Source organism: Aquila chrysaetos, chromosome 12 (assembly GCF_900496995.4).
Source record: "Aquila chrysaetos chrysaetos chromosome 12, bAquChr1.4, whole genome shotgun sequence".
In the NCBI taxonomy this organism is placed as follows: domain Eukaryota; kingdom Metazoa; phylum Chordata; class Aves; order Accipitriformes; family Accipitridae; genus Aquila; species Aquila chrysaetos.
In genome coordinates, this window is record NC_044015.1 from 37982087 (window position 1) to 38006284 (window position 24198).

The 24198-nt window shown below is 39.8% G+C and overlaps 1 protein-coding gene across 3 annotated transcripts in view; it reads right to left on the reverse strand.

The window, feature by feature from the left end:
• Positions 1-24198, reverse strand: part of DAB1 (DAB adaptor protein 1) — a 479714-nt gene that overhangs the window by 776 nt on the left and 454740 nt on the right. For all 3 annotated transcript variants that reach the window (XM_030031997.2, XM_030031999.1, XM_030031998.1), the window contains 6 exons: positions 23322-23384; positions 22059-22167; positions 19139-19687; positions 18174-18301; positions 17152-17250; positions 114-8035 (listed from right to left, as the gene is read on the reverse strand). In XM_030031997.2, coding sequence (XP_029887857.1) covers positions 17167-17250; positions 18174-18301; positions 19139-19687; positions 22059-22167; positions 23322-23384 — 933 coding nt within the window. In that variant the 3' untranslated portion in view covers positions 114-8035; positions 17152-17166. The remainder of the gene's footprint in view (positions 1-113; positions 8036-17151; positions 17251-18173; positions 18302-19138; positions 19688-22058; positions 22168-23321; positions 23385-24198) is intronic.

The window sequence follows — 24198 nt, forward strand, 5'->3', positions numbered from 1 at the left end:
GAATGATGGATGCTATATATAAAATGAATTATATTCACTAATACAAAACAAACCTGACAACCTCAGCATCATTACCTGGCCAAGTGCTACACCTCTTAATGTGTCATAGTTACCTTACAAATGACATTATTCTGACTGCGGAGCCATGTCTCTGCAAAATAAGCAGCTGGCTGTTGCATCTTTCTAGTTCGGCAGCTTGATGATAACAACTTCACACAGAGAAGCACATTAACTGAATCCTTGTAGGAATCTGCTCTGAATAAAAAGACTGTATTTCAGGTGGCCAGTTTTTTAACCCAAAGTTACTGAACACACAGTCAGTGATTAACTGCCCTTAGACGTGGAGGACAAACTGTTAGGAAAGATGGCTTAGGCTGTGCAAAGCTTTTTGTTTGCCTTTTTTGCCTTCTTTTTGTGTTTCAGATGACTGCCCCAGACTGAACCCAAGATGTGCCTACGTGATACGGCTTGCTCAACCTTTGACACAATTGATTTACCTGTTAATCATTTGTCCATGACAAAAAAACCCCACTTACAGAATAGACCTCTCCATACGCGGGACCTATACTGGCTGCGAAATGCAGTACACATCTAATATTTCAATAGCAGCAAAAGACAAGCTAAGATTATAAGGACAGAGCACCCTCTAGATTTAACTGCAAACCATGACATGATCCTGGCGTGTGAAGATCTCAAGGCAACCTGCTGCTGTTTGCTGGCTGTCTCTTACCATGCGCATCTTAGTGGTGAACGTGCCTGGTCCTGAATTAGCAGAAAAGAAGTTAGGTTAAAACAGGAGCGAGGACCCAAGAGACAAAATTTCCTACATGTTAACATACTTTTCAGAGAGAATTGAAAAGCAAAATCAGGTTTTCCACATAATTTATAATCTTGTTTAATCAGAGGTAGGTCTAACACATAAAATTTATGACAACAAGCATAGCTCATTTTCTGCTTCCTTGCAGTTTGGGGCGTAGCGGGTCCATGGATCAGCGGGAACGTCACCTGGTAACACCGCCTGTGTCCTTTCCCCAGTCTTGCTCCTTCTTCGTTGCTGACTGTAATAGCCGTGGCTGTCTGCTGAGCTGTTTTGAAGTCCCAAAGCACTTAGCACTAACAATGCTGTAAGTCACTGAACGTGGGTTTCATCACAGTTGAAAATGAAGCCTCACTAAGTGTCCACCATGAACACCGAGCTTTCCAGTGCAACGCATCCTTTGCAGAGTTCATAAGACCAACGTAAGTTTGTAACCCCTTGCTCCCTGTAAATAAAACCTATACAGTTTCACCAAACAAGATTTTTTTTTTTTAATGGCAGTTTCCTTTCCAAAGAAAAACAGTGGAACACATCAGAGATGAAAGGCCTTCCCCGGGAAAGGTTAGATTGGAGCCAGCAAGCAGCTGTTTATGGTGGTGTTAGCACACTTTTCAAAAAAAGTTTCTTTTTCTTCTTCTCTGAGACAATCTTTTCATTCCCTGCTTCATAACTTGTAACACTATCCCTTCTGCAGAAGAACACAACTGGCTCATTCAAAGGTAAGAGGAGGCTTGCCCACCAATTTTAATGGTGATGAATGTAAGGTGGCAAATATATGGTAAAATTTACAAGTAAGAAACCCTAAGGAATGTTTTCAGATGTTTACTACAACTGACTCTGTTGCATCACCATTTTTGTTACTAATACAGTTATTTTCTGGTGGTGAGGCTGGTCTCTGAAAGGCCCTGGACATAAAAAACTCACCTTGTTGAGCTTAATTCTCTTTTCTGGCTTTTGAATTACTAAAAATAATGCCTTGTAGTGACTCAGTCCAAATTGGGCACAGGTTCATCTACTCTGAAAGCTCTGATTCCAAGGTCCTGTGAAGATGGTAAGACAGGGGTTGCAGTAATGAGTAGACAAAGAAAGAAAAACCCACCATGCCCCATCCCTTGTCTCCATCTCCTCTCCATTAGACCTCAAGATAACACACACACAAACTCCTTTTTAAACTAGAAACAGCATTTTTTAAAGAAAAAACAAGACACTCATAATCTGAATATGTCAAGCAGTACAAAATTTACAAAAAACCGCAACATCTTACAGCATTGTAACTTCTGCTTATTTCTAATACAACTGGCTTCTGACGCCGAGAGCTTTTCTTAGATCTCTAATAACTATCTGTTAAAGAAGACACAGATGCCACAAAAGGTTTTCACACAGCTAGTACCTGGCAATAATTCTTCATAATCCTTTATTTTCACAAATGTCTGAGGCTGAATGGACATCGATTTGCTGCCCGTTAACCTGGTTTTCTTTTAATCTATTGTGATCTCCTTTCTTCACTGGTAAGGAGTATTTATAGAAGTGGTGCTGCGGGAGCTATGAAATGGGGTTGAAAAGCCAGCAAATAATATCAGATCTTAAAAGACCTTTTTTTAAAAAACACATTCTGTATCTGAAAGCCCCTTGAATGAGTAACATTTGAGGCTATTCTTCTTATTGAGATTTTTCAGGTGCTGATAAAACATTTTAGGGGTGATAGATGAGCCACAGGGCAAACACGTCCATTGAGATAAGACTATTTAAAGCTCTAAAAACTAATAGCCTGAGAGTCGTTTCACTAATAGACCTGATATTTCCTGCCTCCAGTAGTATAATTTTAGAAAGAGACAGGCAATGTTACAGGTAATCAGGAAATCGTATCAGGATATCTCCCCATATTCCTCACTGTCATGTTGAAATGTATAATTTAGTTTCCCCACACTTTCAGACAGCAAGTAAAGCAAGAAAAAAATACCCTTTTTCCTTCCCCATGCCAGCCCTCTGCTTTACCTTAGGTATTATAAAAAAAAAAAAAAAAAAAAGGTTTAACGAGGCTGATCCTAAAAAGCAAATCTGTATGAGAAGACCAACTTGTGTAAGACCTCGTCGACAGAAGTACCCTTACAAATCATGACTTTTGCAGTAGTAACATCAGACCACAGCCAGGAACAGGGGGTGAATCCCACTGATTTCACACACAGGAGCAGAACCAGAAGCCAGGAGTAGTACATACAGCAGTAAGGACAGCGATAGCAAACGTGTTAGTATAGATGCTTCTGTAGATGATCCAGGCTCACACATTCACCCAAACCCTCCATCTTCTGGTTGCCATATGGACTTTTACTTTGTTCAGTCACCACTGTGTGCCTTCCACGTTGGCTTAAAGAGACAATTGTAGACAATGGATTCAAACCTCTGTAGAAAATTGCCAGCAGATATCCCCTTTCATTTCTTTGAAATGATATTCTTCTGACTGAGAACAGTATTTGCCAGAAAAGTAATAAATATGAACCTGACAGGACAGAGCTGCTTAGAAGGCAAAGAAAGAAAGAAGGAAATGCTACATGGAAATATATATCACAACCTAGAAAAAGGAAGAAAGAAGTTAGCTTATCTGCTGCAGCAACTGTCACTGTGTAGTGATTAAAGCACATAAAATATTGCCTTTAATCCAACGTAAACGAGTTAAAATTGCATGTTCCCAGTCTATACAATCAATTGCTTTCCCAGAAGTCACTGACATGGAAAAGAAAGATCTGTCAGAGTCCTCACTTCTCTAAAACCGCAGGTTGATTCTGCAAACTGTTTGCTAAATAAATTCTCATTACTGCAGCAGATCATGGCCTTAATTAGCATTAGTTAAATCGGGACCATTTCTTGAACTAGTCATGTTTGAGTTGCATACTCTCATATACAATCCAGAGACTCCTAGTGCGCTTAAGTTACAGTAATATGAATGTAATATAGTACATTGACACAACACAGTAACAATCAGATTTTTTCCCCCTTCTGAACAATGCCAACACGCAGCCAGGTCCTTCCTACTTTGAGATTCCTCACTGTCACTGGACTAGATCTCAAACCGGCTCATTCTGGATTTTTAAACTGATTCTGCATAGCAACTGTGCAACACGAGCCAATTTTTCTGATTTTTCAACAAAAAACAACTTCAATGTGGGGGTACCGCATGAATATCAACAAGACTAGATTTGGCCTACATTGTAAAAATGCATTTTAATGTAAAACCATGCTTAACTGTGCCTTATTTGACTTTAAGTTGATGTTTCGTAGCTCGTTGGAAACCAGAGAGATCACGTTCCTCCTTCCAAGGACATCTGAATACAGTTAGCTACATACAAAGTCAAAATGACATTAACACTAGCATGTTTTCATCACAACAGAATGACCTTTATTCTCAGGTGGGATCTAAGTATTTCAACAATGTTCACTGACAAAGGCAATGAACGTTTCCTCATGACCTACTGGACATTTCTGGTGGATGAGAAAGGGATGAGACATCAAGAAGAAGAAATAAAATAAAATATACGTGCACACATCCACACCTCTCTCTCCTCCTGTGTATAGACAGGTACTTCTTACTCTTCAATTTTGATGTTGTATCTTGCATATTTGCATTACTCGCTTGGCAAAGAATGGTACTACTCTTTATCTATCTCGACTGAGAGATCCAGTACTTGGTACCTCTGAATATCAAACAATGTTATTTTTGCAAGATAAGCAACACTTAGAATGTTTAAGATTAGGTATTCCCCAAATCGAGGCACTTTTTTTTCTCCTTTCCCAGATATTTACACTGTCACAAACATTGGCCATGACAGACACCAACACTGCACTGTAAGAATGGCAGAATTATCAGAGAAGAGCAAAAGCTATGAAACAAACTTACTGAAATGACGCCTTTTTTAAATGTTTTTATTCATAACAGTATTACATGGTGTGTTACAGAAATTAATGGAAAATTTCTAAAAATTTGTTGGGTTTTTTTGTTGTTGCTGAATGCATTATACATAGAGTTAAAAATAATGTGTCCGTATATGTTAACAAATGGTCATTATCTGAGGTAAAGTTAAAGTAGGTTTAGAAATGTACTGCAACAGTCATTTTATCTTTCTCATCTTTATTAAAAAAATATGTGTCAGAATGCAGAAATAAAAATGAATGAAAACCACGAAGTAAACATTTTTGCAAAGAAGGTGCCCAGTACGTTATTAGATGAAAGGTTTCATCAGACACTTGGATGACTACGATCTATCAAAATATCTTTTCATGACAGGTAAAGATCAAGAACCTATGGGGGATGATAACAGGATGGCTGGTGGGATTCCCTGGTTTTTAAATTTAAAGTGACGAATTTAGTGCTAGTGAAGGATGAGGGATTAAACAATTGCACAAGCTGGATATTTTAGTTATCTACAATACTGGTACAGTGCAGAGGCCTTCCAGTCCTCTCAACTCAGCATCTCAACCACGACAAGGACAATCTAATCGTATGACAAGACAAGTCAGAATTTGTTTTTATTTATGAGCGTTGGTAAAGGTAAGACAAAGGTCCACGGTGATGGTCCAGCTGTCTCTCATGAGACACTAAAATCCCAGCCTCATTCCCTCGGCACCTATTCGTAAATGATCTGCTTCCTACAAATACGATGTCAACGGATCCTCTGAGACATAAATCTCTTCTTTTTCTTTCAACGTTTTACCCCGTAACTGGAAATGCACTGACGATACTAAACCTCAAATGTCTATGATGAACCAAAATTGTCTTCGCGGTTCCATACGTAGGACAAAACCCAAAAGAGCCACTGAGGAAGAAAGTAGCACCACTGTGCAAATTAGGAAAATACTCTTAAAGAAATGTCCTTCAGAAACGCTTTTACCTCTGCTTTTAATCCTGAAACACTCAATCCGCCAAGTTTTAATTTATCTTCTCCGGTTAGAAAACTTGATCTTTCTTCTGATGGGAAAATAAGACTGGCTACAAAGCTGTTTGCACATGACTAAGGAATAAGCGTCAAATGACCGTGAATGGGGATAAAAGTTCTCTTCTCTGCAGGTTCATTAGGTCTATTCACAGCTAATTTTTCATTCACATACATTCTGTAACGCACATTTCTCTAATTTCTCTAATTCAAAATAAAAGACTGGAATCATGTTGTGAGATTTGGTTGTACATATCAACAATCGCCACCCCAGTTATTCTCTCTTCTAAACCATTTTTAGCTTATAACAGAGATGAAAGAAAGTAAAATATTTAGAACTCCAGGCCTATTTTAATCATGACAAAAATGTAAATCCTAATGTGGCAATTTAAAAACAAAATCCGCACAATAACCCTAAAAACTGATTAATCATTTGATTTCTTTAACCTTTTTTCCTTTTTCTATTTTTTTCTTTTTTCCTTTTTTTTTCTTTTTTTCTTCTTTTTTTTTTTTTTTCTTTTTAGTGTTAAACCACTAAATTCAATATACTGTAACTGCATAGGAACATCAGGAAAACACATTTGACCTGTATAACAATTCTCTGTAGGGCAAAAATATATAGATTCTTTATGAAAATCATGTGCTAAACATATGAACCCAAACACTGCACTTTTGCTTCATAAATGTAAAAAAAGGAAGTTTTAATTTTTTTTTGTTCTGTGTGTAAACAGTTTGATGACTTCTATGCAGAGGTTCAAAGGAATGTCAATGAAATGTGATTTTTTGTAAGTGGAGTATGTCCGTGTGATAACGCTAGATCATAAAATCATGTGTTCCCATTAATTTCACTAGTTGCTGACAAGCTGACTTGCTTTTGGCAAATGCACTTGAGCTTCAGCCCATTATCGTAAGCATGTGAAAAAACATATGTGATGTGAGAACCACAAATAGGGTTTGCCACACCTCCCAAGCACTGCAACTTGCTACCTTCTCTACTGTGTAATGGCATTAGTAAAAGAATTTTCATAACATTTATATTTACAAAAAAACTGGCAATTTTCATTCGAACTCCTTAAAGCCATTTCCCCTTAAACATTTAAAGAGTTTAACAGTAAGATTTTTTCAAGTTATAAAATAAAAATCCCATTTGATTTTTCTGATGTACAAAAAGTGATAAAGATGAACAATTTGATCACGGAATCAGTTTGTTATTCCAAAATCCATGCCATCCTTGTCCCATTTGTAAAGTCCGCTTCATCCAAATTCCTAAACCAGAATCATACCAGTATTATTTGGCAAATGATTTTTTTTTTTCATCAAAAATGGCACACAGAGAAGAAAACACTTGTCTGCATAGCATTACAGCAGCAAGATATTGAAGAAATAAAAATATTCCTTTTCTGCACTTTGTTTAGAGTTTCCTAGGAAATACTGACTCTTTCGTCTTTCCTCAGTGGGACTCGATGTCCTTTCTCTACCCACAACATGAGTATTCAAACAGAAAGCAGCATTTCTTCCTCATGATGCGCTAGAACTTAAAGGTCCATTTGGCAACATTTTCAGTCAGGGTGGATAAACAACTGAGTTTTACTCTGTGGTTTCAAGTTAGGAATCATTTCCGCAGGAGGCGTTTTGCTGTTAGATCTGTCACTCATACAAAACTACAGAATAAGAAATAAAAAAAAAAAAATGACACTGCCAGGATTTTTTGTTGTTGTTTAAATATGTCTACGCAGGAAAAAAAAAAAAAACAAAAAAAGTCAGGATCAGCCTGATGTAAATGATGATGAAAAACATGTCACCATGACATAAAAAGTGCCGACTTGTGCCCAAAAGGCTGTTGAATGATAATGCCACTGCTACATACAGACTCTGCTTTTTGCTCAAAAGAAAAAGAATGTCTAATACTCAATAAATTTCAGATGCTCATTATTTATATGTGGCAGACAGAAGATAACAAATGTTTAAAAGAAGACTGAGAAGTAAGATTTCCTAGTCTGGATACCCATGACTTGTGAGGACAGGGCTGGACTCGTGGTATGATAAGCAGGGAGAGTTTTTATTTTGTGCTGCCATAGGAATCTGCCGTTAGTTGCCAAAAAAAATGTCAGGAACACTTGTAGAGCCAGTCCAGGAGGGCAATCATCTCTCCTTGTCAAAATCAATCGGAAAAAAGCATGAGAGCCAAAGGCCTGCCAGGTTGTAGGGTTTCATTTGAGTCTTGGAGCACCACAAGCCTGTAACAATGCTATTTCTTAGGTCTGTTGATCTGGGCGTAGAGAGGTTCTGCTTCCTGGGGATAACAAAAATAAAATAAGCGGAGGTGTCTCCAGACAGTTTTTAGAACATTTTTAGAACATCTGGTTGAGAACAGCAATACCTCGTGAGTCAAAACCCAAAGGAAATGTTTGTTTTCTCTGCTGCCTTGAGTGATCACGGCACCCCGGTTGAATTGTGAAGAAAATGCGACATTATTTCAGAAAATGAATGCTTACTATCAATTTCCTCTTCCACTACTGGCCGTGCACCGATCCTCAGGAGGTATTGCTGGGCATAGACATATGAAGAAATGAAATGATATTTGTATGACTGGATGTTTTGAAGTTTGCAGGCCAGAAATGTAGCTGGCGTAAAACACTGTTACTCGTACCAGGCTGAGACCCCTCCGCCCCCCTCCTCAGCACAACAGCAGAAGATAGCTGTGGGTTTTACACAACTCACAGAGAAAAACACTCGCAAACAGAAAGCGCCGCTGAAAGCCGAGCTAATGAAGCTGTGATGGGATTTAAAATAACAATATGAGTCGCCTACGAAGAATGAGGAAAGCTAGCTCTGCGCAGTTTGATTAGGAGTCTGTATAACCATTAGTACAACCATTAAAGCTGGGAGGAAAGCATGTCAATTTGCTAACAGATACTTTCTTGGGATTTTCTGGATGTGGGGGGAAAAAAAGCTGCCATGTTCTTCAGTGTTACTTCATAGCTGACACCCTGCGCTTTCTTAATACTATGTTCATCTTGGCTGCAGTGGGAAGCAAACCATCCATGGACCCTGGAATCCATTCTACTTCATTTCCAGAAACTAATTTATTAAACTAAGAATGACATCTAAAAAAAGAACAAGACAGGCAGAAAGGCTAATTAATGCCATACTGCATTAACTCTCCACAGCTTGATAAATATTCAAATACCATGCCACGACATTGAATTTAACCAAGTTAGAATCGACTCATGTTACAGCAGCATCAGCAGAAGCTGACTTTGAGCAAAAAAACCTCCGAAGGCTGGCAAATCACTGGGCACTGAGGAGCACAGAAATGTCTGGCAGGGGGTGGCATAGGATTTTAATCACTGCTTACAAAAATAATGCTGCTGATGAGAAGAACAGGCCAAAAGGTGGATCCGTAGGGCTATATTTACTCCATGCTCAGGGTACCTGGCCCGTGCTCCAGGCTGTGCCTCGTCCCAGTGTCCTGTCCCAGCTCGCTGTGCATCCCGCGTTGAATGAGGAGCAACACAACAAATCCAAAATATGACCTGTTTCCTCCATGCCAAGAAAAGTTGTCTTTTATTCCTTGAAATGACTACATTTCTGGAGCTTGCAGAGACTCTGCTTCCCCATCTCCTGCCTACATGAAGCCCTGAGTACACTACGAGCATTACGAGAGGATGAGAGAAATCCTTTGGAATGATTAAATAAAGGCTGCTGAAATTATCCCCAGCAAGAAGCAAATATATTTTGTGACCTTGAAAAACCAAAGGTAATCAGAAGAGATGACTGAGAGTAAATAATTGCATTTCACATTCTGTGTGTTAAGTCTACCTATGCCAATTTTCATGTACCACAGACATGAAGCTGGCAGAATGATCTATCACAGCTAGTTCAGAGAAAATCTGTACTAATTAATGTGGGAACCTGACACACACCAGGCCATTCTTCAGGCATTTGCTGAACCTGAGGTGATTGCAAAGGGAAGCGAAAAGGAAGGAGGAGAAGAAAAGGGGAGGGAGGGAGAACACCCCTTTCAAACAAAAGATGTCAGTTTTTCAAATGCCTTTGGGGAAAAAAAGAGCTTTTCAAAATGTCAAGCGTGCTTGTTAGAGCTGTCCTCAAATATCTTTAAGATATGCAGATGCACTTCAGTAACAGGTGTCCTAAGGTGTCACTGAACTTGACACCCTTGGAAGAGGAGGAGGAGTTCATCAACGGTCATCGGCACTTTCAACAACACATGAGGCAGCCTTTAGAATTAGAAATTTCTTGTATTTGTACCCAACATTTATCTGAACATACATGTCATGTGGCAAAGATCTACATTTCTCACTGATCTGAGTAATTTTTCTTCCAGTAGACCAGAGCATTTTGAATGAAAATTGTGCTCTTATGTCTTCCTTTTAGTTGATTTCCCCCTTCAGATGCCTAAACAAGAAATTAATTGCAGTAATTGTGTGCAATCTTCTCAGCCAAAGTTTTTGTCGATGACTTGAGATTTGTTTTCTAATATTATTTTGAGATAATTCAAGCAGTGCATCTTGCCTGTAGCCCAACATTGCAAATGGTATCTGTAAAGTATTGATAATGATACTCAAGAGAGCAAAAGAGAGCAGGAAGGGACAGAGAAAGGCAAAAGGAAAGTCAAGTGCTGTTGATTTCATGGGTAGCTTCTCTCACAATGCCAGGCAGGGGGGCTTTCACAAGCATTATTTGGAGGGTCTCGGAAGCAGAAATAACCCCCTTTTTTTACATACTCCAAGCAAAAGTCACAGGGAATGTCATTAAAAGGCAGGTGAGCCTAACTCTTCTCACAGTATCGGAATCATCTCACCGATGTGTTCTGCTTTTTAATTCTACCACTGCATTAGTAACAGATCCGGAGGGAAGGAAATGAAAGAATGGGTCTTTGTCAGAAAAAAAAGAGAGGAACAAATAAAATAGCATACAAAGCTTCCAATTCACATAAATGCCTTGAATCTTAAAGTGTTTTCCTTTCTATAGGATTCGCCCAGAAGCACTTGTGATGTGCTTTCATCAACCCACAGGGAGAAACCAAGAAGACAACTGGCAGCACCTTTTTGTACTGCTAAATCCTACTCGAAGGCTTCTATCAGCTTTGGGGATATGCAATTTCTGGCAGATGTTTGAAAAGTAAATGTTTTCCTTTATGTTTGGAAGCTGCTATCAAAGTAGGGTTTGGCTATATTCTCACATACTAATGGGGCTCTTTATGTTGAAGAGTAGCCTCCAAATAACGAGATATTGCAGGAAAAGGATATGAATTCACAGGTCAGGTATCTGACCAAAGTGACAGGTTACAGTAAGGGACCAGAAATGTCTAAATATACATACTTTAGGTTAGACATCTAAATATTCAGGAAGCTGCAAGTATGGTGTGTAAATGTTGAGTTATGAAGTCTCTCGGAATTAATTGCAAAAACTGCCAAAGAGAAAATGTTCCCTATGTATGCTACATTTACATATTCCAGAGATACTTCATGCTTAAAATCAGTTTCCTCTTCTCATTTTAAGGAACATTTTGCACAATAAACAAGACTGTAGCAAACAGTAAGTATTTCTGGTATAGTACACTACTGCATGAGGTAACAAGGTTGCTAATAGTTTTGAATAACATTATGTAAATACTAGAAGTAAATTTGCATCCAATTTAAAGATATTAACATCTGCTCCCCAGCAGAACTAATCATCGGAGAACATCTCTTGAAAGACTCAGCATCTGCTTGAGCTTGCGTAGGTGCGCTCACTCACAAAACATAACACGGGGCTTGGTTAGGAAGAAACTATTTTTACACTAGCAGTCCTTTTATCATGGCGAGGCACCCTGCTATGTGCAAAGCTTCAGGCAAGATGTACTGAATTGCAGAGGTGAGGCCCGCATAGATTTCTTTGCCCTTTACAATAGATTCTCAGCACCAGTTTTACTCCTGGCTGACTGATCAGAAAGGGCAGGCTCAAATGATCGAGTTTCATGAAATAAGTGTGCTGGAGCACCAGCCAAAATGAGAATCTTGTGCTGGGGATGCAAGTGAAGGGAATGGGAGTGCAATGCGTCTTCTCTATTTATTGCATGCTGACTCAATAAAAGTAAACTTCGCAAGTGGGATTCAAATTAAATATCTTTGGTGATAAGACAGGTAATTCCTATTGGCTCATTAACAGCCCGTGGCTTATCTTTGGTTATTTTTATTATAGTTAACCTCCATTAGCAGCATAAATATGCTTCCAGTTCGGGAGTATGACTGGAGACCGCCTCTATTTTTAGTATAAACCTACCTAGGAATATTTCCTAGTCTCAAATATCCAGTTTAATTACTAACGTTTTAAAAGTCTCTGTCATTTCAGTATCCAGATGGATGCTATATGTCCATAAAATGAAAAAGCAATGAGAACTACACAGAAGGATGAACCCTGCTCCATCTTGGTCCCGGTATAATAATGAACTGCAGCCAAGAAACACACCTATTACTTCTGGGCCCCTTTCCTAACAAAACAGTAGCCATGCAATTATACTTTCCATCTACGTATCTGTCAATTCTTCTTCATAACTTTTGAACCCGATGGCCATTTTGAAGCAAATTGTTCAGAAGTCTCAAAGATGCTAAATTATCACAAGTGCCTTTTTAAAATCAATTGTTGTGCAGAAGACAGGGAACTTTTAAATGACCTCATTACAGAGAAAGCTAGGAGAGCTCGTCCCCTAATTGAATTGCTGAATTGCCAATCAGCAAGTACATGGATCTAGACAAGCTACACAGCGTGTTGTCTCTTGTTTAGAGGAAGAAGTTGGAGAAATGGAAGGGTACCTGGCTACTTCAAGTGGGCGTGGAGACATTGGAAGAGGCGAGAAACCCATCTATGAGCTGGTCACATTAAAATGGATAGCTTGAAGGGGATTGTAGCAGCAGAGATGAAGGCAAATCTGTAGGATGCCTCTGTTCACAGAGCAGCCTGAATTTCTCTGGTCTTTTCCCTTCAGATTACCTCAGAAATATGATGACAAACAAACAAGCATGATGCCTGAAATGACAATTTTAGGATTTCTCTGGAATGAAGCAGTACTTCCCAAACACACAACACTACTTCTTCTCTCGCAGGTTCACAGCCCTGCTCGGTGCTGTGTCTTTAGTTTGAGAATGATAGCTTTAGAGCCTACAGTAAGAACAGGTCACCTATAATCATTATGAATTTCTCTTTGGACTCTATTCAGCTCCTATTAAGCCGGATGAATGATAGTAACAGATCCCGCAAATACCACATTTGGTATTTTGAGCCCATTCGGCATCCTAGAGCAATAGAAAGGGAGCAGGAGGAAGAGAGGGATGCAGAATCAGCTTAATATGCCCTCCTGAGGCTCACTGAGCTCCCAGATAAGCCAATGCTTTGTCCATAAGTTGCTATTTTCTTTCAACTTCCTAATAACAGCCCAAATAGTTATAGTAGTCCATCCTGGAGCTGACTAAGATTATTAGGAACATTTATCACTAAGAATGGCACTTGCTCAAAGATGGATGATGGCAGCGGGCCACCAAAGTACCACCAAAAGCTGATAGACAAATATTCTAATGAACTGTTGCTCTCCTGACAGTGCTGATAGCATCATGAAGAGTGTGACATATTTTGAGGGCTTATAATTGTCTGCACACATTTCACAGAACAACTAAACAACTTTTTCAGGAAGATATGCTCTAGCCACAAATGTTTTGAAGGTTTCCTGAGAATCTCTCATGAACGACTGCCAGTGCAAGTCTTGAATTGGGCAGCATATCAATAGAGCTGCATTTGTTCCAGCACTTAAAATGACTTTTATTGCAATAATTGTGGTATCAAATATTCCCTTATTCTCTTTCAGAATTTTTTTGCTAATTTGCCTTCAAGAACCAATTTGTGTGGTCCATATGGAGTTAGACCACATTTGTGATATCCAATCCCAGTATTCAGGCCAAAGTTATTCTTTCTACAATCAGGATGCTTTGTTAGGAGATGCTGGCCAATGTAACCACAGGTATCCCAAGAAGCCTGGCATCTGAGGGACAAAGTTTGCTCCTCTCCCTCCCTTTTCTCATCACGCTTGAAGGCTCCCCTTTCTACAGCCTTTGCTAAGCTTTCAGTTGTATAGCTTCAGGGATTCCTAGTGTCACAACATGCTAGACCCATTGCTGAGGCTGAGTTAGCAGCTGAGGATGAAATACCCCCAAGAACAGAAATATCCACACCAGCAGGGTCTGTACCTAGCACCCTGTAATTCAGGCTGACTGGGTGCACTGATACAAAGAGGATGACCAGGTGAAAAGTCCTCTGTTAAAACTTCTTGCTTTAATCCAAAATGTCAATAATAAGAAATGTTTAACACATTTAGTAGAATCATAGCTAAATACAGTTCTTTCCCTCTCTCTCACCATAGTTATCCCACACGCAATCTAAAGACAGCAGTAGGGATTATACTTAAGTCAGCTGAAGATGGCAGTCGTCTTATTCAGTGTTCTCCTCTCCCCTTTGGGAAAATCACTATTCATCCTCAACGCCACTCATGAACAAAAGGAAAATACCTGAATACAAATCTTGCTATGAACAGCTCTGCAAAGAGTTGATTTTAGTTCATCTGTGAAAGTTAGGCCCATCTGCTTCTTATCTCCAACCGTAATGGGACAAAAATGTAACGTATCCATAAAATGTCACATTTACCTACTAAAAACCCATAGCTATTTGTAGAAGAGTAACTTGTAAGAACAGCTACCGGTAGGATCAGGATTTTGAGAGCTTAAGTTGAAGATCGCAAGAGGAAGAGAGGAAAAACAGAGAAATGAAGATAGTAACTGAAATATGCTGAATTATTTCTAAATGAGAATACGCAGTATCAGAAGGAATCAAGAAACCAAATTGCTAAGGTATCTTGAAAGATCAGGGTACAAAATACTAGGCAGGTGAGTATTCTGAGTACATCAAGATAAGTAAAGATATTGTATGGACATAGCTGATTTCATAGAGATACTGGGAACAGATACATTTGAAATTTCGGAACACAATACTGTGTCGTGCTCCTGAGAGGTCCATTCATCTGAATTGTATACTGTGCTGTTCTTGGTGTGAAGAACCATGTTCTAAAGAGCGAAGTAATCTCCCATCTAACACACAAAAGTGGCTTTTACGCAGACTATGATTCTTTTGTACTACATGTTTCTCCACATTAAGTTTCTCTCCAAATGCGGAGCTCAATACACAACACAGTAGTAAGTCTTGAATTGATAATTTTCCATGGAGATTAGACTTTCCGTTGCTCTGATGATACCAGGCTTCAGAATTAGATGGGCTGGTTTTAGCAAGTGGATTTCCTATGGACTGCTGCTGAATGGCACTGCACAGAGGCACAATGATATCAGTGTAACTTGACTGGATAGAGGCTTTTTGTTCAGCTTCCTGTTCCTGCCTACAGCTTTTAGGAATTACTATAATACGATAATCAGTAACATTATTTAACATTTCCCAGAACGTATTTCTGAGAACTATACATATTTTATGCAAGACTCTACAAGGATTAACAAAAAATATAGAAAAAACATATAGAATCACTGGTAATATACTGTTCTTGTAGCTCCCAGAGACCCTTGACAGGTAAAAGAATGTCTTTTACTAAGCGTTATATAAAAGCAGAACAAAAGGAGTCCCTCACTTGACTGCCTTACACGGTAATATGCATTAACAGACTTAAACTATTGTTTCAAGTTATCTCCAGAAATCCTGGTAGGTAAATGTGTTTACAAATGATGCTAAGTATCTTTGTGACAGTCAGAAAATTAGAAAGAGATTTTATCATTATTCTCCCCGTGATGAATTTCAGAATTACCCTGACTAGGATAAATGAGAATAAACAAATGTATATGGGTTTGCAGAGTGTGGGACTCAGATAAAGGTCAAATTCTCTTTCTTGATCTAGGAAAGAACTCTTGAAATGGTCTGAAGCTGGGACAGCCAGCTATGTGTCGGTGCTGGCCGAGGTCAGGCAAAGGCAAAGCCAAATTACTATGTGGCACCATCAATCTGCAGAAGCAGCTCTTGCTGGAGTACAATAACTAATGGATGCTCCTGCTAGAGCAGCTCATCCCAGCTTGACTCCATCCTTACACTGTCATTTTTAGACTCAATGAGACACAAAACTTAATGATACTTTTGCTTTAGCCCCCAAGAACTGAGCGTTATGTTGGTGAAGCTAAAGAAGGGGGAGATGCCTTCTCACAGGACCACATATTATTAAGAAATAATCTTATTACTCCCAAGTGGATCAAAGCTAAGTTACTGTAAGAGTTTTTTAACCATATTTAATGTACAAAGTAAACTGACTCCTAATGAAACTATTAATTTTGAGTTGAAACCAAATTACTTCGGGTCAGGGTGGATAATTCACTGGTAAACACAGTGCAATTTCTGTACAAAAATAAAAAAGGTTCTACCATTGTTATGGATTTGCTCCAGGAGCTCTGTGCTGAAGCACAGAAGCAGTATCAGGTCACGTGTTTGGGTAATACGAAACATGAATGGCAGACAGGGAGAAGAGAAAGAAACATATCCTTCAAATAGTAACACTAGAGAGTGTTTGGATGGAATAACAATGCTCAGCACTCATAAAGCTTTGTAGCTTTACTGTCTTTTTGGTAAAACATATATACTGTATTGAAACAAATCACAGAACATTCACTGGCAGCCACATTTTCTAACGTGTTCTGTAACACAAAGGAAGAAAAGATCATCTTTCCCGTCTGTCTGGATTTAAATGACTTACATTTGATGAATAATTTTTAAAACATCAGTATACCAATGGTAATACGAATGATCATAATTTTCAGATGTTTTTAATTTGCAGTTGGAGATAAAAAATACACAAACCCATTTCAATATTTTTTACATGCAGATAATAAATGTGCTGCTTCTACTGATTATCGCATTGATTTAGGGTAGAGGTGTTCATGTATCATTACATAATTTTATTTAATGTTTGTTACGTCTATGGGTAAGATGTCTTATTCCATTTAATATGTTACATCTGACTAAAGGTCAGAGTGGATTTGGTAAAAAAAAATGTTCTGCCTAATACATTGTTAGTAATGGCTCAGTTTCCCTATTTCTCCTCAGAATTTGAACACAAAGTAAAAAAAGTCTACATTTCTTTAAAGCATGCAGGCAGCCGAAACACACATATTTGCATAAGCTGCAACACTTAGTGAATGGCAAAAGCCATGCAAACCACTGAGCATGAGGAATACACTGTGGATAATGGAGAGGAAAAAAACAGAAGAGATGGAAAGGAAAAATAAACCATGCATCCATGAAAGCAATGGTAGGCACTGGTGGAAGAATAAGTGAGCACCTCAAGGTGTAGAGAAAAAAAGGACAGATACCTACCCCAACCTGCGCTATCTAGCTACCGACCTGTGGACTTATAGTATCACCAGTTGGCTCACCAAATGGATCACTGTTGGATGAGGCCTGAGACCCATCAGGCTAGAATACAAGAACATAACACCTTTTTTTCTCAACAATAGAAAGTGAAAAGTCAACATGAGGTTATTTTCATGCTGTGGGCATAACAAGTACATCCTATCTCATGAAAACCAGAAAGTGAGACCTCACCGCTGATAGTTCTCAAAAGCCATAATGGTTTCCTATAGCTGATGCAGGCAGGAAAGGACCTCACCAGTACCTGCTGGAGCCCATGCAGGAGCTGCCACAGACTTCAGAATGTTCTGGCTCAGACAAACCAGAACTGCAAAAGGGCCTGACAGCCAATGAAACTATGCGAATCAGAGAGAGTCCAAGCTTGCGTTATTTTGTACCGTTGGGTCCTTTTTTTGTACAGACTCCCTCTTGCCTTTGGCTCACTTGGGCTCTTATCTGCCTAAGGTACCTTGTGATTCAAAGTCATTGCTTGGGTAACATTTCTTGCTTTGGTCCACTGAGTCTAAGGCAAAGAAATCACATACTGAGGGCCAGAACATTGAGGAATGTAACTAGGCAAGCCACTGCGATGCAAGAATGTGCAAGACAACATCAACCATCATCTTTTATCACACAAACTCTCACATCTCTTTCTGCAGCCTCAGCATGTATGTTGTTTTACCTCGGACTTCATTACCATCAATAAGTGAACGCTGGTACGCTAAAAAGGACACTGGATACAGCTAACATATATAACCTTACATATGAACTCTGAGTTTGGTTCCTTGTATGCAATATTAGTGCATATCAACAGAAATGTCATTCTACTTGCTATCAAAACCAAAGCAGGAAGTGAATTCTGCCTACAGCTCCCCCTTAAATACCACCCGGCCCTATTAGAATAGTTATTTCTGACACTACTAAACAACATTTAAGTAACTTCTGCCTTTTCTAGCTAAGAAAAATTTAGAAACCTTGTTGCTACTCACAGCCTCTTGCTCCTCACTTTTGCTTGGGCTTTCAAACCCCTCTTCAAAGAGGTCATCTGCAGCAGGATCACTGGTATGAGATGCTGATGATTTTGATGGAGAACTCTGTCTGGGTGCAGGGGTTGGAGCTAAACAAAGATTAAGGTAACAGTAACAGAATATTTGTCTGTTAATTTGTTCACAAAGACACAGCAGCACAAAATTTGCTCATGCTTTAGAGCCCTCAACTTCTATTACCCCTGAAAATTATTTCCTGATGTGGAGCTGTAAGAGGTAAATTTGAACACAGTAGTCATCATCAATTCCATATATTTGATTTCACTCAGCAGTTTCCAAATTAAGTTTGGCTGCATCTGGCATATGTCTTTAGGAACCAGGGAGACGCCACTACATTAGATTAAGAATGCATGAGTCGCCTGCCCTATGGCGGGTAAGCGAAGCAGAAGGTCTCCGGCTGGCCCCTGGTAAATCTGTCTCATGAATTCCTCTTTTCGGCAATCTACAAATTCCCCCATCTCCATGCTACGAACACGATAAGCTTATTTTACAGCTCTTCAGTGAATTTCCCCACATGTCCAATACATCAAGCTATTAAAATAAATACCCCTCCCTTGATTTCTGCAAAGTATGGCTTGAATAGGACATAAGTGAAACCACTTGTAAGGTTGAATGTTGTGGGCATTTTCCAACCAGCTTGCCTGTCCCTAGCACAGAACATATATTATTGTCTTCTTAGAAATTAAATTTCAGACTGCAGCTATCGGGGCTGTTGATTTCAATGGTCTCTGAAATTCCTCTCTGATAGTTTTCTTTATGGCTGGAACACATTTAATAAGCTAGACCATGCATGAAGGTTCTCAGTCCATATCTCTGTTGCAATTTACTGTATGAAAAAAAAGAAAGAAATGCTTTGAGGAGCAGTCACATCTGAGGAAAGGTATGGATGAAAGCATATGAATACTCACGTGAATTTGTAGATGGTGTCGTGGAAGTCACAGGAGTCAAATTTAACTGAGAGATGTCAAAGTCATCACAATCATCTGCTTCCTGTGCCATCCCAACTTTGTTAAAGTAACTTGAGAAGGCCTCTGAGGTACAACTGAGGGAAGGCTGATCTGGTTTTCTTGATGGCACTGGTGGAGGCTGAGCCATCTGGAAATCTTTAAACATTTCTTTTCCCATTTTCTGTCTGGGCCTGTCTGTCTGTGGACTCGATCTGTTGGAATCACTTGTGGGTGGAACAGTAGCTATAGGAGCAATGGTACCTTGAAACATGGCTGCTTGTAAAGGCAAAACAGTTTGTGTTGGCATGAAGGCAGTTGGTTGGAACTGACCAGCTACAGATGGCCACGGTTGCTGAGTAGGAGGAAAAATACCGGGTTGGCCCCACGCTATCGGCTGTCCTCCCTGCATCACCTGAGCAACTGGAGGCTGAGCACCCATGGCCAACTGCTGTTGAACAAGTGGTTGCTGTCCCCAGAATGAGGGCAGAACAGCTCCCATGGCAACATAACCTTCAAAGAATAAAGAGAGCAGAGGAAAAAAAAAAAAGATGAAAGATTTTAACGCTACTGTCAAGAGCATGCAGAAAAACCTACACAATAAATCAGAAACATGCAGGCTGCATAAGGGATCCCAGAGCTTCAGCACACTTAAAAAGAAAACTGAAAGACATGGTTGAATTCACATCACTGAACAAATACTTGTACACAAGAACACGGGTTGGTAGACTGGTGATAATCCTTCCCTTCATCCGAACAAAAAAGCTCTTCTCTTCTTCCTCAGTGAGTACCTCCATGGGTCTGTGAAGACCTGCGTGCATGGACCTGGTCGGCAGCTGGCCACCTGGCAGCCCCCTTCCCTGGTGCTCTGGCAAAGCACAGCCAGGATCAGTTTGCTTGAACCACTTACCAGAACCACAGCAGCTCCCAAAACAATTCCTAAACTCTCCCCCTTGCAGCACAACCCTGCTCCTCACCGCTGAGTTCTGCAGGCTCTTCTCACCACCCTGACTACCCCATCCTCTGCCTTTCACCTCTGCCTGTCCTGCTCCTCTCAGAGCAAGGATCTCTGGGACTGGACATGATGCACTGGGTCAGGCTGGGATGGAGTTCATCTTTTCAGAGCAGCCCATACGTTGCTAAAAAATGAGCAGCCAGAACAAGCAGAGGGGAGGAAGAGGACGCCCAGCACTCCCGCCCCTCTGCGTAGCTTTGCCGCAGTTCCTCGTCCTTTTCACTTTTATTCTTTGTCGAGGAGAGTGACCCACCAACACCAGCCAACTCCTGCCAATGGCACAGCTACAAAACTGGTTCTAAGTTATAGAGAAGCACCTTTATATGTGTTAGATGACAGCTCAAGGGCCCTCTAATGACAGTGTGACCTTCTTGCAGGAGAAAGACTCTGTGCCATGTCTTCTGACAGTTACAGTTCAAACCGTTGGGACTCCAAAGAGCAAAGCAAGTGTCTCAAATTGTATCATAAAAAGACAGAGCCCAGATGAATTCAGATTAACCCCCCGCCCCGATTTGGTTACATACCTAATAACAACAAACTGATTCAGGTATTATGCTAGCATAAAACCCGTCTAGTTGGGGAGGAAATTAAAGATTAAAACTAAAATTATAATTGCTGCCTCTCAGACCCGAAGCTTCCTTTCCAGCTACCAAGAGTTTGGAATTATACGATCAGGTGCTTTGTTATTTACAATGAAAAAAAAAAAAAAAATCTGAAACTAAAACTACTGTAAAAAATGTTACAAATTAAACCATGTAGTACAATTATGTTCCACTGATAGAAGTATTATGGCTTACAGATATACTGTTTCACATTTAAATTAATGATTTATTGCTAATACATTACAATATGCAACCTCTCTTAATACTGTTGTAGCTTTAAAACTGTTGTTTCTAACCTGAGTATTTTGCTGAGTCCTCCTGTACCTTTTCCTCTTTGCTTTATTTCTAGGTTGCAAAATCGTGAAAGGAAAAGCCCCAAATAAAATAAAATAAAAAACAGACACTTTGAAAGACCAAATTAATGAGTGGTGAAAGGAACAGTAACTCAGATACATATCTATTTCAATAGAAGGCTATGATGGATTCTCCAGATGTCCTTTTATCTTGCCCCCACTGTAACCTCATCCAAGCAGCAAGGGTTTTCATCTGACATTATCCCCAAACACTTCACCATCAGTGTAACCTTTCTGAGATGCAGTGGCTAATTTGATGCTGCAACGCAGCCCATCAGAGAAGGAGTTAACCAGTTAGAAAGTCACTGTTGAATGATTCAAGGCACTCCTCCTCCTTTTTTTTCCTAAGTGGAGCTGTGAGTGCTGCTCTTGCAGTGCTCCAAGTATCCCAGGGAGGGATCAGCAGTCAAAACCACATGCCTTGTGTGTCTGTGCAGAATGCTACACAGCTTTTGAATTTTGAGCACTTTGAGAAACACAGGAAAGTCTAAAGGAAATACCAGGATCTGACTAAGTGGAATACCTTTGAAATGCAATCAAATTCTCTGTCCAATTCTGTCTTAATTAGAGACAGCACAGGATATTCACTGCTACCGCAAAAAAAGCAAAGATAAACTAAATGCTTTTTTCTCCCTTGCTACCGTACCTAGAAGGTATGTTATCCAGATGGCTCAACTATGGTTGAACTCCCAGTGACTCTTTTGGCTTTTGTTTTAAAAAGTGTGGGTAAATTCAAAATAATGTACTCCCTTGCTTGCTAAAGACTTGTTTTGCCTTGCCCTGCGGCACTGTCCTCAAAATCCTTCCTCACTTCCACTCTACTAAATTAACGCCCTGAGTACTGAAATGCAAACCAGAGCTGGGAACTGATCACCAAATTTGAGTTGAGCCTGTATTCCCAGTAGATTTCTTACCTGAGGGTACGGCAGCAGTGCTGAAAGGTACAGAACCAAACATGTCTGTACTAGCAGGGAGTGACTGGGATGAAGATGGGATAAAGGCATCACCTGGAGTAGCAGGAGTCTGCAAGAAGACAGGAATGAAATACAATGATGACATAACAGCTGCAGCTTCTGCAGCACATACTTTGCTGTCACATCATCCGTAACTCTAAAAATACAGGTTTGGATGGAAGAAAGAGAAAGAAAAAAAGAATAGAAAGATGTAGAAGGAAAGAAGCAACAGAAATAGGAGTATTAGAATTTGCTGGAGACAGGAGAAAAAGAAAGAAAATGAGAGACTTTGTACCAGAGGGAAAAATTAAAATGAAATTTGCCTGGGATACATCACATGCAAAATATTGACATAATTTCTTCAGAACATACAGACTTGTGGTTCTAGGTGTTAGATGACAACCAGTAGAGGCAAGTGACCAAGGCATTAATGTAAGAAATAGTAAAGGCAAATGAAGTTATCTGTAGGATTTATAGAAAAGTGAATAAATATTGCTTCCAGTTAACCAACAGGACCAGAACCATAGGTCTACAGTAAAGGAGAAACCCAATCCAATTGAGCAAGCTAAGGATGAGGAGACAGGACTTGGAACATCTAGTCCCAGACATGTTCCAGAATACCTTGGAGATCTGAGGCTCCTGACTTCAGAGCGCCTGAATTTTCTCAGTATGTTCATACTCCCCTACAGCTTAAGGTAAGGTTCAAAACCTTTATAGGAAAATGATTTGTGTTTTCATTTTATGATGCAGAAAAGCATGTTGAGAAAATTTTCTTTGCCCTCAAAACACATTCAGCCCCCTCTCTCTTTACTGCTTTGTCTTGCTTCCTTTAACAGCAGTTCTGGGATATGTGCTTGGTGGAACCAAAGAGACATGATATATAAGGCTGTAACTGGATCTTCCTGCAGTGCAGTGGAGAGACAGAGTGCAGTGAAGCATGCACCTCTGATAAACACCAGGGAAGGAGATCTGCAGTTCAGGTTATATCTTATGTGACACTTAGCCCTATATCAGAAAAATAAAAATTGAAGATATTTTTGCACATCATCATGAAGCAGTGACTCCACATTCAATTTGCTTCACTTTTATTTTCTTGCAACATAAAAACTACTTTGAAATCCTCCCTACTGGAATGGCTGATGACCCGAATTGTAAATGTGCTCAATAAATGTGCTGAAAATAGCATGTAGAAAAATGCATGGTTCAGTTTCCCCGGGTACTCACTGGGGGAGAGGTTACATCAGGAGGAGTGGACATGTCCCCAAAAAGCTCTAGTTGGGTAACAGCCTGTAAAGAGAAAAAAATAAAAACATTTCCATTTATCTTTTGAGGAGAAGAAACTGTGAGTTAACTAGTTACAACTTGTAAAGTTAACTAGTAACAGCTAGCAATATAAATCCCCCCAAAGCCATGTAGGCTTCAAATGTCAAGTCCCATATGGCAGAACTACATGGGTTCAAGCTGTGGGATTTTGATATTGCTGATGGACCCATATAGCCAGCAGCTGACCCTATAAAATGATTCTGTAGGTAATTCTCCACCATAAAAAAATGAATAAAGTGTGAAAAAACTATCCAGAATGGGACTGGATGCATTACTGCTCTGCTCTTAACATCGGTGAGCACCAAGCACGATTTATGGCCAGTCCTTTTCCCTGGCTCCTTTTCTAAACCCACATTTCAAGGTCTTAAAACACGGCAGCAGACTGTGGAAGTGACAGAAGGATACAGAAGGGAAGGGCTTTTAAAGTGCTGCCTGATTTCCCCTTGCCCATGGGACAGGTGTGACCTGAATAAGTGGACTTGAAGGAGGATGCACAACTGGGTTATTTTAAGGTTGTAGCTCTACATTTAACTCATGCTAGAAATGTCTTCTCAGGGCATCCTTCAGTTTGATCTCAAAACAGGTCACCCATACAGCTCTCACTCAACTGGACCAGAAGAGAAAAAGCACTTTCATAATAAGGAGCACCTTGAGTGGCTGCATAATCAAAGCTCCTTCACATGTTCTGGAGTTAAATTACTCTCTTCCACCCATCTGCATCTGCAAATCAGTTCAGCTGGAGTCCAGGGATGGTAAAGCATGGATCCCTTATAGCTCT